Source organism: Mytilus edulis, chromosome 2, assembly GCF_963676685.1.
Source record: "Mytilus edulis chromosome 2, xbMytEdul2.2, whole genome shotgun sequence".
Lineage (NCBI taxonomy): Eukaryota > Metazoa > Mollusca > Bivalvia > Mytilida > Mytilidae > Mytilus > Mytilus edulis.
This window is the reverse complement of record NC_092345.1, coordinates 38,391,782-38,408,727: the sequence shown is the minus strand read 5'-3', so window position 1 is coordinate 38,408,727 and position 16,946 is coordinate 38,391,782. Positions and strand designations below refer to the sequence as shown.

Below are 16,946 nucleotides of genomic sequence, written 5' to 3'. Positions count from 1 at the left end.
CATATTGTGATATCTAAACTCACACCGGTATCTTAAGTAAGTAGGGTATTCACTATCAATCTTTATTATTTATATATCATGCATGATAAAAACTTATACAGTTATTAATAAGAAAATTCAATAAAGAGATAAATAGGAAGATGTGGTATGAGTGCCAATGAGTCAACTCTCTATCCAAGTAACAATTTATAAAAGTAAACCATTATAGGTCAAGGTACGGACTTGAACACGGAGCCGTGGCTTACACCGAACAGCAAGCTATAAAAGGCTCCAAAATAACTAGACTAAGTGTAAAACCATTCAAACGGGAAAACCAACGGTCTAATCTATATGTCGTGTACATGTTATTTTTTTGTACAGGTTATTACTTGTACAAACATTTAATACAAGTAATAACTTGTATGAGGCCATCATACAAGTTATAACCTGTACAAAAACAATTGTACAAGTAATTACTAGTAAAATTTTTACTGAGAAAAAGATAATAACTTGTACAAATCATTATTCTACCTTGGCCTGATTGGTGTTCTCAACAAATCGTTTCCCTGTAAACAAATAATACAAAAAAATCATGACTTAGACCTAAAGGTATAAACTTTCAATTTATGTGTACTTTTTGTATATCAAATATATGAGCAAAATTAAAAAAAAAGTCCAAACTAAGGTGTAAAAATGCAAAACAGTGAAGAAAAAAATAAACTATGATGAAATCATTAACTTGTGGCATGACAATAAACCTTCTAACAATTTGGTATTCACATGGGTAAGATACAGAGGGAAAGTAAGTAATGTAAAGGAAGCTAAATTCAGCACTTCAAAAAGATTTTTTACAATGGTGTTTTGAATGCAGCAGAAATTGATAAATTCATTCACAAAGTGGAGGAAATTATTAAATTATTGTACAGTTGATGAACTTTACCCTTTGATTAGAACAGTACATTCCAAAAAATGATTAAAAGATTTAGAAATTGGAGACAATGCTTTAATACAAGTGCAAAGAGTAGACCGATGTCCGATGGACTGTAGAAACATCAAAGAAGTTGTGCTGAATAATGACAAAAATGGATATAAAATAGGAACAAAAGTTGAAATCATGATTGGTTTAATGAGTCAAAATCAAATCGAAAAGATTCAGAGAAAAGATTTGACAATGTTGGACATACACATGTACAACATTGAGGTTAACGTCATGAACGCAGTACAACGAAGGGAATATTCACTGCCGTTATCAGGGTGGCTGTATGACAGACACATGTAAAAGCTTACCGTGTAATTCCAGCTGTCATGCTTACTTATCTTGTGCAAATAAATAGGTTATTTGATCTATCAGGCTTTACTTTTGTTTCCAATATATGATATAACATATGCATCTTTTTATCATGATTTATATTTGAAAATGAATGGTAGAGAGGTTTTATTTATTATTTGCTTTTAACAACTTTGTCACTTTGCACCAGTACTTAAGTGGCAACAAGCTGTTTAGCTGAATTTTCTCAAGGTGTCATGTTATCTTAATATGTTGTTATTTTGCGTCCATCGTTTGTCTGTAATCTTCTACCATTTCGAAAATACATGTACTGTATCATATCTACTATGCAAAGGTATTGATAAAACATTAAAGCAAAAGAAGAAACAAACATAACTCAATATACCTCTGCTGGTGGACTATCAGTCACTAAGGGTATCATCAGCTCAGTAGTCAGTACTTCGGTACTGACATGACTTAACAAACTTTACTAAAATTGTCCGTTTATAAATTTTGAAATTATAATAAACTAAGGTTTCAACTCCTTCAAGCAAAGTTGACTTTAGATGCATTTGGCTATTTATTTTAGGTATTTTTGTCATATAGCTCTTCAACGGTTTCGGTACTTATACATCTTATGTTTCTTATGTTTGGCTTTGAGCGTTCCTGATAAAGGTAAATCCAGAAAAGCGCTTCAGACGCATAAAATTATTTAACGTGTTGTTTTCAATTTTTTTCAAAGATGATGTGTTGTACAAGTTATTATCTTTTTCTCAACAAAAAATGTACAAGTAATTACTAGTACAATTATATTTGTACAAGATATAACTTGTATGATGGCATCATACAAGTAAGTAATTACTCGTATGTACGTTTTTGTACAAGTAATAACCTGTACAAAATAATAAAATGAACACAACATATATAAAAGACATGAATATTTATCGATGTTCTTACAGACAGAATATTGACACCCTGAAATATATAATTTAATATTACAGGAAATCGGAGGCCTTATGTTGTTTATAAGGGATTCGTAAGCTCCACAAAATTCTGTACAAACATCGGTACATAGCCGGCTCGTCTGCATGTTCTACAAAAGAATTGTCCTTTACATTGACCAAAAATTCTGTCTACAGTAAAAGAGAGTTTTCAGAAATACTGTGAAACTGTTTACTCGCGTAGTGGTATCTTCCATATGTAGATTCTAAAAAAACTCTAAATAAAACTTCATGATAATTTCAAATCTCGATCTTTTTCTGAAATAAGTCCTATCAAAACTTTTGATTTTTCAACCATTCCACATGTGAAATTGAAAAAATGGTCTAAAAGAAATAATCCACCATGCTTTTCAATGGTAGCATACGCTATAAAATCATATCTTTGGAATATTATACTGCATGTTTTGTTAATAGTGAACAAAACAGTAAAACATGCTACACAGAGGAACAAGTGATCAGTATGCATGAGTTTCTTATTAACAAAATATTTGTTGAATTTGGAGGAAGACTTTTTCAACAAATCTTCGGTATTCCTAAGTGCGCCTCTCAATGTCGACCTCTTTTTATTTTCATAAAAGTCGGAGTTCCATCCGAAACTTATCAAAAACAAAGACCAAAGAAGCCAGATCATTCAGTTTCACATTCAGATACCTTGTATACTGATAATGTTCTTTTAAATAATATAATAAATCCAAACTTTTCTAATGTGATTCCACTATTATATTCCCCATTACGAGAAAATAAAATAAAAACAACAGACACGACTTCTTCTGCCTTATTTTTAGACGCATACATTGTCCTCGAATTTGACATACAAGGTATAATCGCAGTTTCAGAATCTACAATAAACGTGACGATTTTAATTTTGAAGTTATCAATTTCTCCCACCTTAGAACCAATATACCAACTTCACCTGCATATGAGATATAATATATGCCCCAACTTATTCATTATTCAATAGCTTGCAGCTGCTACTCAAACTTTGCAAAAGGTCACCAGTGTCTGAGTTAAAAGTTGATGAACCAGGAATATGTCAAAGAACGTCTCGTCCTTCTAAAAAGGTTCAACGGAAGGTACCAAGACCCGGTTGATAATTATTCCACGTATCAACTTCACAAATAATAGAAGTATAGATTCTTGGTTATAACGTGTTATAATATTCTTTTGTTTGTAATTTATGAATATAACTTTTACTGTTTAGTTTGTTTTGGTGATATTCATTTGACGTGGCTCTGTACAGTACTTATACACCCCGTCATTGTGCTATTGTTCTATGGAAAAATATTGTATTCTTTTCTTTCATTTTTGCTAATGTGCTTTGTCTATATAGATATAGGAAGATGTGGTACAGGTGCCAATGAGACAAGTAACAATTTATAAAAGTAAACCATGATGGTCAAAATACGGCCTTCAACATGGAGCATTGGCTCACAACGAACAGCCTTTTTGTGCTACTTTGTTACATATTACGTGGCTCTGCACTTGTACACCCCGTCATTGTGTTATTGTGTTATTGTGCTTTTTTTGTCATATTCTTGTCTTTCATTTTTGCTAATATGCTTTGTCTACATGCCTTTTTTATGTTTCTTTGTTACATATTTGTTAGTTTTATAGCGAATAAGATTATAAAACAACGTTGACTGCTTTACCCCTATGTTTGACATTTTTACCTTTTATATATAAAAAAAAGAAGATGTCGTACGCGTTTTATTGCCAAAGAGACAACTCTCCACAAGAGACCAAATGACACAGAAATTAGCAGCTTTAGGTCAACGTTTGTCTGGTTTTTTTCACTCATAGTTGTCAATATAATGGAATTTTAATGCGACTGTCATACAAGTGAGATGTTAATCTACATGTAGCTATAAAACAAGGTTTAATCCACCATTTTCTACATAAGAAAATCCCTGTAAGTAACCAAGTCAGGTATATGACAGTTGTTATCCCTGCATTCGTTTTATGTATAAGAGTGTTTATTTTGTCATTTGACTATAGAATTTCCGTTTTGAATTTTCCGCGGGAGTTGTGCATTTTTTATTTAACTGTATATAAAATAACTGCATTGTATTGAGTTTCAAATATCTAAACACGACAAGAATAATAGATGATGTATAATTAGCAATGAGACTAATAACCAACACAAGGCCAAAATAACAAATAATTTACTAACTTAATATAGGTCCCTGTATGAGGTTCACCAATGAGCAAAACCCAAAACGCAAAGCTACTACATTTGTACAAAAGATTTAAGATGTATCAAATTGTAAAACCGAGAAAACTAACGTCCTAATTTCAGATAATAATAAAAATCGAAACGCAATGATGACCAACGACACATGTACTTTTATTGTTTAAAAATATGTTAAAATAAAAAAAAACTACAAAAGAACATTCATAGCTTGTGATTCATAAGAATTTGTAGTTTACTTTCCACATTCTGGCTGTGAACTACAAAATCGACAAAATGTATCCTCTACTGGATCTATATCAAACGAAACGAGGTACATTATTTAAATAATTTATTTATATATAACAAGAAGCTTTACGTTTTTTTAAATTGTCATGGAATATATGTTTGTGGCTTTTGTACAAGCATGACCAAGTCTTTGACTTGATTGTGTAAGCGCGTCCAATGTCATTGGTGTAGTGGCTGAACTTAAATGGGTTAGCATCTTTAGCTGTAACGAAAAAGAAATATAGATAACTAATAGAATTGTTTTTGTTATATAAAGAACATGCGCTATTTCATATGAACTGATAAATCATATCACTGGTATTAAAGATGTTCCAACTTTACATATATTATGATCGGTTCTCGTGAACTCGAATGATAACTGCTTGATTCTGTTCAATATTTGCTGATCCTGGTTAAAGACATCTCCAAAAATTAAAAGAAAATTTATTTCAAAAAAGCACTTGAACACAGTAGGTCACAACGATACTTGACACAGTAACTTAGTCTACGTAACTTTTATTGTACTATTATCATCAATTGGTTTTTTTTACAAGCCATATTATCTTAGTCTACGTAACTTTTATTGTACCATTATCATCAATTGTTTGTTTTACAAGCCATATTATCGGTTATATATAGGCACTGCAGATGCAATATATATGCAAAAAATAGGTAATCATTTGCAATCGGGATGACAAACCTTTGGTACATGATAAAAAAAATAGCTGGTTTAACACAAATCTGCAGTAATACATGTAATAGCCGGTAGTATGGTGTGTATAAGTGAGTTGAAATGACATTTGTGTCAGCATTTTAGTTCGAAAAGCTGTTCCGGAATTCTCTTCAGCAAGGCACACCAAAACCAGATAACATTGACATGCTGAATATATGTCTCATTAATGAAAGCCAATATTCAGTGGTTGCCGTTAGTTTATGTTTGTTATGTTTGTTTTTCGTAAATTGGTGTTATAAATTAGGCAGTAAGTTTTCTCGTTTGAATTGTTTCACATTAATTTTGACATGTCGGGCCCTCTTATAGTCGACAATACGATATGGGATTTTCTCATTGTTAAAGGCCGAATGGTTGCCTATAATTGCTAGCAGCCACTTCGTTTGAACTCTGGTGGATGGTGGTCTCGTTGAAAATAACACCGAAATTCCTTTTTTCTTTATGAAAATGAAAATCATGAAGATCAAAAGAAAGTTTATAAAGTAACAAAATTAGAACATTATGCTAACCTCAAATTGACCTTTAGATGTTTTTTGCTTTTAGGGGTTTGTTGTTGTATGAAGGTTACTGATATATACCCCAGACTGTTGTCCTTTATTCATATTTATGATAATATCTATACATAAGGGATTACTTTCTAGATGATGGAACTTTGAAAGTGTCTGCTGATGGCAGATATTTGCTAGTCTCCACAACTTTTCACGGTTTGTGAGTAATTTTAAATTGTTGTATCACTGAAATCGACTACAAATTTAATCTTATTTATATTAATTTCAGTACAAATCAGTCATACAAACCTCAAGTCTGGTCTTTCCATCTACTGTATGTACTTGTTGCTGTTCGTCTTGTGATAGGTTCATTATGTAGCAGGTGACTCCATGATGGTAGACATTTACCATGCCAAGCATATGCTTAAATTGATTTAAATTATTTTCATTATCATTTTGACAAAATCATCCTTATATTCTTAAGTAATGTATACAGTAAACTTAATGAATTCAAGACGATATATTTGATTTATTAATGATCATGACATTTTAACATTATTTTATGATCATTGTTAAGCTATAATAAATAGTTTTGACTTTCAGAACAAAAGTAATACTTCTTTCGCTTAATAAAGCGTTTAGTGATTTAGTCTTCGATTTGACACCTGTGACTCCTGTAAAAGAAGGGCAATGGAATTAGGTCGATTCGAGTACTGATATAAGATTAGCGCCAAAAACCCAGAAATTGTAAGATTTAATTGAATTTTGTTTTGCATTCAAAAAGACATTCGTCATGCAAGATAAAAGATAAAACATCTATTTTTTGTCAAATAGCAAATTAAATTATCATAAAATACTTACACTCATACTATCATAATAAAATCTATAGTTGTCCATTTCATTTTGATGTGGCTTTTTTGTTGTCATTCCATAGCTGGCCTACAATAACCAATCGAAAAAAAATATAAATTCATTGTAAACTAGATGTATTTTTGTTATCCAATGAGTACAAATAAGAAAATCCTGCAACAAATTTATTGTTCGAACTTCGCTTTTTAAGATCCACTGATCACTAATGCACTTTAATATAACAATACACCGATGTAGCAGTAGTTTTTGTTTTGTCATTTCTTTTTTATTTATCAACATAGGCTTGCATATCAAAACTCTTAAATTTTACACATTTTCCTGAAATGCTTAATTTACCTTGATTGGTATGTTTTTGAATTAATTTTCACCTATGGAGGCAATTTGCTGGGTTTTACCTCAATGCTTTAACATAGTTAAATTAAGAATTTTAAAGAAACAATTGCATTGTACATAATTCACATTTAGACAAAAGAGATTAAAGATACCACAGGAAAACTCAAACCCATAATTAAAAACAAACTGACAACGCCATGGCTAAAAAGGAAAAAGAACAGACAAATAACAACACACTAAACACAACACAAAAAAATAGGATCCGCCGTGGTGTAGTGGTTAGTGCATCGGACTACTAACACAAAGGTTCCTGGTTCGATTCCCGTCTGGGATGAAAATTTCAGGGACTGAATTTTCGGCGCTCCCTTGACATCATTTGCGAGTATGGTCTTGAGGAAACGACGATAGTTCGTCGGAAGGACGATAAATGGCTGACCCGTGTTAAGAGACACCCTTGTAGATTTCGAAAAAGAGCAGGCTAATGCCGCTACAAGGCAGCACTCGCACCCGCAAAGTGGAAAGGGATTAATATAAGTTGCAAAACTTGTTTCCCAATCCACTATAATTAAATATGTTTAAACTAAGTCTGAGTGATGAGCAACACGAACGCCACTGGGGATGATCTCATGTGCTCTGGAAGGGTAAGCAGAAACGGTCCCAAATGTGGTACCTTTTAATACAAACCCAGTAATAAGTTTTATTCGGTAAGTCACATTTGGAACAAGGGACGACATAAGGAATATGTCAGTTATCATCTGTAAAAATTATATTCCATAACGTGATAGCGTCCGTAAAGCTTACGAAGGGATGATTTCATTTTCACCGCTTGGAATTTTTGGTTTAATATCTTCCTTGTGAGCAGCAACTTTAAATTATGATAGAAAATACAAGCTTTGGAATATTGTATGAACTGGGAGATATACGCTGGAAAGTTGCCACATATAAAGTTCACAATTGGGAAGCTGAAATCATCTTGTTTATCGTAAAGTTTTCATTGTCAATTTCTAGATGTAAGTCAATTAAGATATGATGCAGACTTATCTGTTTCTATTGTATCGTTTATCACAAGTTCGAATGGATAGATGCGTTCAACATAGTCACCAAATATTGAATTATTTGATGAGAGAACTTCATCTATATAGCGGAAAGTAAAGTTCCTGTATGAAATCAGCCTAATATGAATAAAGGAACAAGTCAAGGGCGCACAATTATTCCCATGGGAATGTCAATTGTTTGCTGAAAATCATCTTGTAATGTCAGTTTCAGAGAAATGTTTTGTTAGTATCAGATTTATTATTAAAATTTTACAAAGTAGGATTTATCTCTCCCTAATATAAAAAAGAAGATGTGGTATGATTGCCAATGAGACAACTGTCCACAAGAGACCAAAATGACACAGACATTAACAACTATAGGTAACCGTACAACCTTCAACAATGAGCAAAGCTCATACCGCATAGTCAGCTATAAAAGGCCCCGATAAGACAATGTAAAACAATTCAAACGAGAAGACAAGATATTTGTACATCTGTATCTACAAATGTATGTTGAACATTCTTTTTTTTTTTGAAAGCTTGACCAACTCTTTCAATTTTTCTTTAAGTTTGGAATGAGGAATATTTGTTTAAAGTGTAAAAACGTCAAATGTTTCAATATTATTACAAGATGAAACAGTCTTAAATTGTATGTAGTCTAAAAGATCTTTGGAATTTTTAATAAAATTGAGAATGGAAATGGGAAATGTTTCAAAGAGACAACAACCCAACTATAGAACAGACAACAGCAGAAGGTCACCAACAGGTCTTCAATGCAGCGAGAAATTCCCGCTCCCGGAGGCGTCCTTCAGCTGGCCCTAAACAAATGTATATACTAGTTTAGTGATAACAAACGCCACAAGTATCCACATCTGATTCACGCCACCTCTAGAATACTAGTGGGTAATTTCACAATAACTTTGAAGCCCGGCTTTGATTGCTGATAAAAGTGATGTTAATAATTTAGGAAGAGGTTTCGTGGAGCACTTGGAAGACCTAGCTATATATACCGTTTTGTGGTATATGGACACTTATGTAGTTTATATATAAGAAGATGTGGTATGATTGCCAATGAGACAACACTCCACAAGAGATCAAATGACACAAAAAGTAACAACTATAGGTCACCGTACGGCCTTCACCAATGGGCAAAGCCTATATCGCATAGTCCGCTATAAAAGGCTCTGAAATGACAATGTAAAACAATTCAAACGAGAAAACTAGGTATCTTGTATAATGTTGGAAGATCCAGTTATTCATCTTTGGTTGAAATTCCAAAGAAACATAGAACGGATTTATGATTATGCAGGATTTCTTCTTTAGTAATTGTTGTGTCAGTTTCAAAGTGAATTGTCTATAACTAATTCATGTATCAAGCAGTTTATGCAATGTGATTTATGATGTTGTTTATGACTTTAACTGCAGCAGTAAAAACAACACATTTGGGACGAGAGTTTTTTTCAACATGTAATGTGTCTTCATCGTTTCTCGAGGCCTTAAGATCAGGAAATCCAACACTTATACCACCGCTTCAGGAGTGATATTGTCCCTACCCCCGATGGTCTGAACAAATTTAATATCTTGTTGAGGTCTCATAAAATATTGTCAATTGCAGCTGAACTTACTAGAAGACGTTATAAAACCTGTAAGGAGTGCAGTTTCTGATTTATTTGTATAATCTTAAGCCGCATTATTGAACCAACCAACTGTGGCTACTACCTGATATACATAAGTTGAAGCGATCAGAATTTGACCTTGCTTTCCAAATTAGTACCTTTTTTATTTCCTTGTTCACGATAGTGGTCATCCTGTTGGTATCTGGACAATATATGTTCTTTATTCAGTGTATGTGTTTCAGTTACAATCTTATCTGCCTTAAGTTTCTCAATCGCAGACAAATTCAAATGCAAACTAAAATGCAAAGCTCGCCACCTTGTTACATTTATTCGACTAACTTAGTTTTATCAAAACTTTCATATTTATCGTTCATTTTGTAGATTGATAGCTTCTTACGCTTAAAGAGGAATGCTTACAATTATTGACATAAGATAAATGCTGGAAATAATTTAATAGAAAAAGGCATTATCAACACGAATAAATGTTTCATCTTAACTTATCGTATAAAAATTTAAAATGGTTTTACCTCAAACAGAACAAATGCAAGCAAAAATGCACTCAACAAATTTCTTGTCATGTTGAAAGGACGTCGTCTAATGAAAATGTGACAAGAGAATCCAAACATGTGTTCAATACATTATAAAGCTGAAATCTATAAGATAACACAATTCGTGTATGTCAACTCCGAATTCATACTTTTAGAAACCACATGTATTCACATTGTTGGGAACAATTCTGTAGATAGCGAATATTAAGATTCCATATTTTGATATTGTTATTTCCGTCATTTCCCAAGGAATACAAAACAAATACTAGAATTAACTTTTAATGTGAATCATTGGGTGTATCGAAAAACCAGTCAATTATTTCTTTTTAAAAGATACATGGAAATAAATAAATTGATGATTTTTTTATACTGTAAGGTGAATATTTATACAAAATTCCTGTTTAGAAATGTCAATATAATTTATTTTTACATACAGTGATTTCCCATGTGAAACAAGTCAGACAATTTTACACTTCTGAAGTCACACAACAATGAGTGCCGATGACGTAGCATTAAACACGAATTGAGAATGCGTAGTTCTAAACGAAATAGTTTCTTGTATGTTATTCTGTATATTTTGAAAGAATTCGATCAGTGATATTTTAGATGATTAAAGAGATAAATGCGTTATTTTGTGGATTTCTAGTTATAGTTTAACGATACAGAGTTGTATGCAAAATGTTAGCAAAATCTGTGACAGTACATTTACTGTTATTTGACCCATAGATGTATCCCTCGTTATAACATCTATGATTGTCCTATGTAATGTCTACGACACAATTTCTCTTTGCATTGTAGCCTTATTTATATGAGATGTAAAAAGACTCCGTACTCGATATGAAATTGGCGAGTGGAAATCTGAGTCTTGTAACTATGATAGCTTGCTTTTAAAAAAAATAAAACTTAGTTGTACTGTGATTATTGTGAGCTTGATTGGACAGTCTTGTAGGATTTTGAAGCTTTGACGTTTTGACTAAATCTTTAGTTTTTTATAAGTTTTACATGCAATGCAAACACTTTGATGTTAAGAACGTAAACAGAATTTAGATATTACTAACTGAACAATCATCATTATATATATATATATATATATATGACGATACCCACATATGGCATATACACATCTTAGTATGCAAGATATCTAGGTCGTGGAACAAAACATTTGAGTAAGCGATCATATTCGTCAGACGAACATATTGACAAACTTTTGAAAAGATATCCAATGAACACACAAAAACAACAAAGATGTTTTACATGTAACAATTTTTTTCATTTTAAATTGAATGACTTTTTCGAAAGCACTGCAATTTATTCAATGACAATTATTTTTCGGTTTTTCTGTGTTGTAATTAAGAACTAGAAAATAATTTCCCACACGATAGAAACTAAACTATAACATCTATTATAAAATAAATTTAATATAATATTTCCCACTAAACCATATTTTAAGCATCTCCAGTTGATCATTAAAAAAAAATATATTAAAATTAAAATCATAAAAAATATTGCATTTGTACATTTTACGATATGTTAGGGAAAATTCTATGCAGTACTGAGGGGGTTATAGCATAATTACACTCTGCTCTATTCAAAATGTGAAAGTTGAGGCTGACATGCAATGTATGTCTTAAATATGTAAATGTTCCTTGTAAAGCTAGACACGCTATTTTGTTTTTATTTAAGAATTGAATGCTTCTTTTTGTAAATTTATTGGGGTGTAAAAGCGTTGACCGAAGTACATTTTGTATGAAGCGCGGAAGCGCTTCATTTTTAAAATGTGCGCACGGTCAACGCTTTTACAACCCTATAAAGTTACAAAAAGAAGCATTCAATACTTATAATTACATTTTTTAGCTATGATCATGAAAACACGAATTTTCTATATTTTTTTATTTAATTCACCTGTGCACTTTATTGTTGGACCATGTGATATCATGAATGAAAAGTTGTATTGAGCAATGCAACTGCTTACGGAATAACACGTGATGTGCAGTTATCCAATCAGAATAAAGTATTATAATGAAACATACATCTAATGTAATTATTAACTATAACAATCGGTTTTTTTTTCTAATTGGAATTAACTTTATTTGTTTAAATATTTCAACTCCCCCCCTCAAATAATATTTTGTCCCATATGAAACTTGCATCAATATAAAATAATACATAACATATAATGATAATGTAATAAGACTTGACCCAAGGAAAGTCAGTATACTGGCTTATCTAAGATAGGAAGATAGGTCTTACGTAGAGTGAAGAGTTCTCATGACTTCACGTTTTCACTCATATATAACGTTATCTATTCCTTGACATCGGTCTAGTTTTATAGTTTTCAACATGAAGTTCTTGGCTTGTGTAATCGCTTTTGTTTTTGCAGTTTTTGTAAGTATTACATGTTTTAATAATAACCAATATTAAAGAAGTATTTAATATGATGTGCTACATTTCATTTAATTAATCAAGAAATCTTAAAAATCTATGTCAATATTTTAAACCAACGTCATACGATTCAATTTTGGAAAAGGAGGAATAAATGTACGGGCGACAACTGTTCCTTGAATTACGAAGAATTACCAAAACTTTACAATAATATTAACTTCAATCACATGATATTCTCAAAGCAGATAAAAGAACAAACAAAGTGAGTTCAAGTAAACAATTATTGTGAGTACTAGTAGTAGTAGGAGGCGCCTAAATACTGGCTATAATAGATATAGGAAGATGTGGTATGAGTGCCAATGAGACAACTCTCCATCCAAATAACAATTTATAAAAGTAAGCCATTATAGGTCAAGGTACGGCCTTCAACACGGAGCCTTGGCTCACACCGAACAGCAAGCTATAAAGGGCCCCCAAAATTACTAATGTTAAACCATTTAAACGGGAAAATGCATGTTTTGTTGTCGTTGATGTTTTAGTTAAAGAAGCCATGCAAGTATTAGTACTAACATTGAAATTGTCTTTACAGTCAGTAACAGATGCAATGACCACTATGATGACCCATACACACCATTCAACACGTGAACCATATGAAAAAGACAGTCTAGCCTTTTACTTCGATGACACTTCGGTAAGATATCAGTCATTGTGTATAATTCGAATACTAGTACTCGAAAAAAATGTTATAATCGGAATACGAGAATAGTCTTTTTCCTCATCTAGTATGAATTAAACGTGTTATGCATATTTGTACATTACGCCAGATCCCCAAGGGTGACAAGGGTATAGAAAAACTGTCACTTTTGGGCTCTTCCGTCTTTCAGTAAAACCCTGACCAAAGATGGGTGTACGTTTTGCTGTGCGGGATGTAAAGAACGCAGCCATGTCCGGTCAGAATGTCGTGTATAGACTGTGTTACGCTCTCTGTACGTTAATAACCATACAAACACTCTTTCCGAGGATCGTAGGTGGCCTGTTGCAAACTAGGAATTAGTTCTTATCCAATATATCCTCATCTTCCTCATTAACACCATATTCTCATTTTATTGTTATTATGTTCTCGTTTTGAAGCGTTCAACAATCAATCAATGTCGACCATTACAACAGTCTTGATTTTCGTATAAATGATATCCTTACTTATAATATTTATGAATGAAATAATATGTTTTCTATTTAGAATGTTGCAACGATAGTTCCAGTGTCTCGTGACGTAGTCTCAAGTATGCATATATCCAGCTAGGTAGTTTTAAATCAAACAAACTCATTAAAATGTGCTTTGTGGAAATTCTTCTTAGCTTTAATATACTTAAAGTCCAAAAAAAGAAGCAGTACATACTTTTTACCCCGTTACTACTTCATGATTATAATTTATATTTACAGAACTATTTGATACTTAAAACAAAGGGTTACTGCTACTTCATGGCTTTGACTTTTGCTGAGCAACACATGGTACACAATCCCGATGGCATGAGGAGAATAGAGGTATATATAATTCATCTTTTTTTTTATTCTTCTAAATTTGACGGCTGATAAAAAACTAAATGATGTTTTATCTGTTAAATAGATGACGATGAAGACGATGATGATGGTTTTTCATCAAGTAGCAAATACTATTAGTTGCATATTGTGCTTAGCCTAGTGACTTAATATATGATATATATATGGGGTCAGTAAATTCTATATAGGTTGAGAGTGAAGCTCGGGTCAGTCAATTCCATATGGGGTGAGAGAGAAGCGTATTTAGTCACTGGCACACTATGTAACAAATTTACCGATTATCTTAACATGTGGTATTTAGACTAGTGGCTTATCAAAGTGATCAAGGCTTCAATACCGTTTGTATTAAGAACCTACTTCCATTGGTCTATACAAAAACAAATGACAACAATAACAACTTGTTAGCTTTAAATGTATGTTATGAATTTATTTCATTCGTTTATCAACAGCTTCTTCGTCTGTTAAAACCTTTTAGGTTTAGCTCAACACCGTGTTGTTGTTATAGGATGGTTGTGTCGGTAGGGTTTTTCAGATGTATTACAGTATTTTGTTGTTTTCAAAATGGCCTGATTTTTACAAAGACAGGCACTTATCTACAGTTTTATATCTCTAATATGTTAACTCGTGTACTTTCTTTCTGCCTGTATCAGCTTTTATGTATTCTTTAAGTATTTTTGCAAAATTACATTGCTGCAAATGCTGAAACTATTCACCTAGTGGTCATATTCAAACCGCCAGTAACGTTTTTGTATTTTTACTCCTAAAGTGAATTTATTTATGAGAAACACTTAAACAAATATAATACTTTTTCATCGATGTTAATTTTGTTTTGTTTTTTCAGACTCAGATGTTCCATTTTATGACATCTGCTACTCACACGGCAATGACTGGAGGCGATCATGCCCATGTTTCCCACTACGTCTACAATAAGCACTGCGCTCATGAACATATGATTAAACTTGTACAATAAAACACACAATATTTGCACTTTTTATATCTTAAATTGTTGGATAAAAATTATGTTATCTTGGAATATAGCGATTATTGACAGTAGACAGAATACTCTTTATGTGATCGTAAGAGTGCAGACCCCGAATGACCTCCAATGTAGTGTTTGCTATTAATAATTATCTAAATTGTTTTTACTTTGAAAATATGTAGAGTTTATTTACAAACAGATATTTGCAGATCGACTGACACTATTTATTACATAGTGTGCTGGAGACCTAATACGATATAGTCTATATGGGGACAGTAAAATCCATATGGGGTGAGGGCGAGGCACCAAATATATCGAATAGGTGTTATACCACCATTGATTTTCCCCTATTAGTCTTTGTTAAATTTGTACTTTTTAAAAAATTGTGCAGAATTTATCTTAGTTTCAAATAAAGAAATACATGTCATGAGTAAAGTTTTATCCTGTCCAGTACTATAAAAAATATCACAACCATCACTGGAAGTTAACCAATCAAATTTCACCTCTTTTTTTCATCTGTATGTATACAAGCTTTAGTAATCATCTAACCTAAAGCTTCAAAAATATTATATAGAAACCCCCAAATAAAATAAAAATAATGATGCTTTGAAATACCCAAGATATACGTTAATGATCCAGAAATGTTTTACTGAAATTAAATCTAGGATTACCTTCCTACAACAGTTCAATTTAAGGGAATATTTTTTCGACCTATTTTCGTATGCAACCGGATGTGACGTACATGTACTATGATTTGGTGGTATTAAGTATACGTTCACTAGTACACTGTGTAACGAATTTATCTTACCGACTATCTTAACATGATTTATTTCGACTAGCGGTCTATCAAAGTCATTAAGTTTTCAATACTTCTTCTATTTGTCTATACAAAAACAACTAGCTCTAAATGTGTTCTATGAATTTATTTAAATCGTTCGATCATCATCAATTTCATCGTCTGTAAGAACATTTCAGATTTTACCTCAACACCGTGTTGTTTTTATAAAGGGACGCAACAACACTACTCTATATCAATGCTGAACCACGCATTTTTTGGTACTTTTGTGTAATTTTGTTCCTCAATAATTGTTAATTATAAAAGAATATACTAGTTCTTGTGTCCTAAATAGTCTCCTTTTTATTACATTGTACTCATTGTGTATTTCGTACTTAGTATTAATATCATTTATACATGACGAGTTAATGAATAGAATATATTTAGACTATTAAACAAAAATCTAAATGACCATATTTACATAGTCAAGACGAAGCAGAATATAAAAAAGGTATGTCACAGTGCACAATTAAACAAAGAAAACTTATTTTGGGATGTTTAGAAATCTGTCCCAAGGGAAACAGGGTGACTTGTAAATAAACTTTTAAGGTTGTGTTACAAGAGTTGACCGAATGACCTTTTGTTAATGAATATGTGCGATGCACCGGACCATACAAAGAACGAGTGATCTGAATAGTTATGACAACTCTGGGACATATGCTCTGGTGAAAACTAACTAAACTAAACACGAATAAGTAGTTCAATAATTCAGCAAGGGAAAGCTTTTATTGCCGATGGAGCCTCATATGAATAAAGAAACAAGTTGACAAGAAAAAAGAGCACAGTTGGTTCCAATGGGAATGCCGATTGTTTGTTAAAAAACACGTCATCACGGTTTCAATCACATCAAGAAATCAAATATCTTGATTACA

General features: G+C 32.1%; 2 protein-coding genes across 2 annotated transcripts; one reads left to right on the top strand and one right to left on the bottom strand.

Moving 5' to 3' along the window:
• Nucleotides 1-4,753: 4,753 nt before the first annotated feature.
• LOC139510561 (uncharacterized) lies at nt 4,754-10,419 on the bottom strand. The gene is made up of 4 exons (XM_071297124.1): nt 10,301-10,419; nt 6,782-6,859; nt 6,230-6,343; nt 4,754-4,925 (listed from the first exon to the last, which is right to left on the bottom strand). Exons 1-4 carry the CDS (start codon nt 10,397-10,399, stop codon nt 4,800-4,802), a joined length of 417 nt encoding a protein of 138 aa, XP_071153225.1. The 5' UTR covers nt 10,400-10,419; the 3' UTR covers nt 4,754-4,799.
• A 2,136-nt stretch (nt 10,420-12,555) lies between these two features.
• LOC139510560 (uncharacterized) lies at nt 12,556-15,250 on the top strand. The gene is made up of 4 exons (XM_071297123.1): nt 12,556-12,706; nt 13,293-13,394; nt 14,144-14,245; nt 15,102-15,250. The coding sequence occupies exons 1-4, from the start codon at nt 12,662-12,664 to the stop codon at nt 15,228-15,230; spliced, it is 378 nt and encodes a 125-aa protein (XP_071153224.1). The 5' UTR covers nt 12,556-12,661; the 3' UTR covers nt 15,231-15,250.
• The last annotated feature ends 1,696 nt before the right edge of the window (nt 15,251-16,946 follow it).

Excerpts from the sequence above, each read along its gene's own strand:
- LOC139510561 (XM_071297124.1), bottom strand. The coding sequence starts at position 10,399 with ATGTTTGGATTCTCTTGTCACATTTTCATTAGACGACGTCCTTTCAAC. Across the intron at positions 6,344-6,781 it reads TTTATTATGATAGTATGAGT|CATATGCTTGGCATGGTAAA; the intron begins GTAAGTATTTTA and ends AATCAATTTAAG. Across the intron at positions 4,926-6,229 it reads ATGGAAAGACCAGACTTGAG|CTAAAGATGCTAACCCATTT; the intron begins GTTTGTATGACT and ends TTTTCGTTACAG.
- LOC139510560 (XM_071297123.1), top strand. The coding sequence starts at position 12,662 with ATGAAGTTCTTGGCTTGTGTAATCGCTTTTGTTTTTGCAGTTTTT. Across the intron at positions 12,707-13,292 it reads CTTTTGTTTTTGCAGTTTTT|TCAGTAACAGATGCAATGAC; the intron begins GTAAGTATTACA and ends TTGTCTTTACAG. Across the intron at positions 13,395-14,143 it reads TTTACTTCGATGACACTTCG|AACTATTTGATACTTAAAAC; the intron begins GTAAGATATCAG and ends TTATATTTACAG.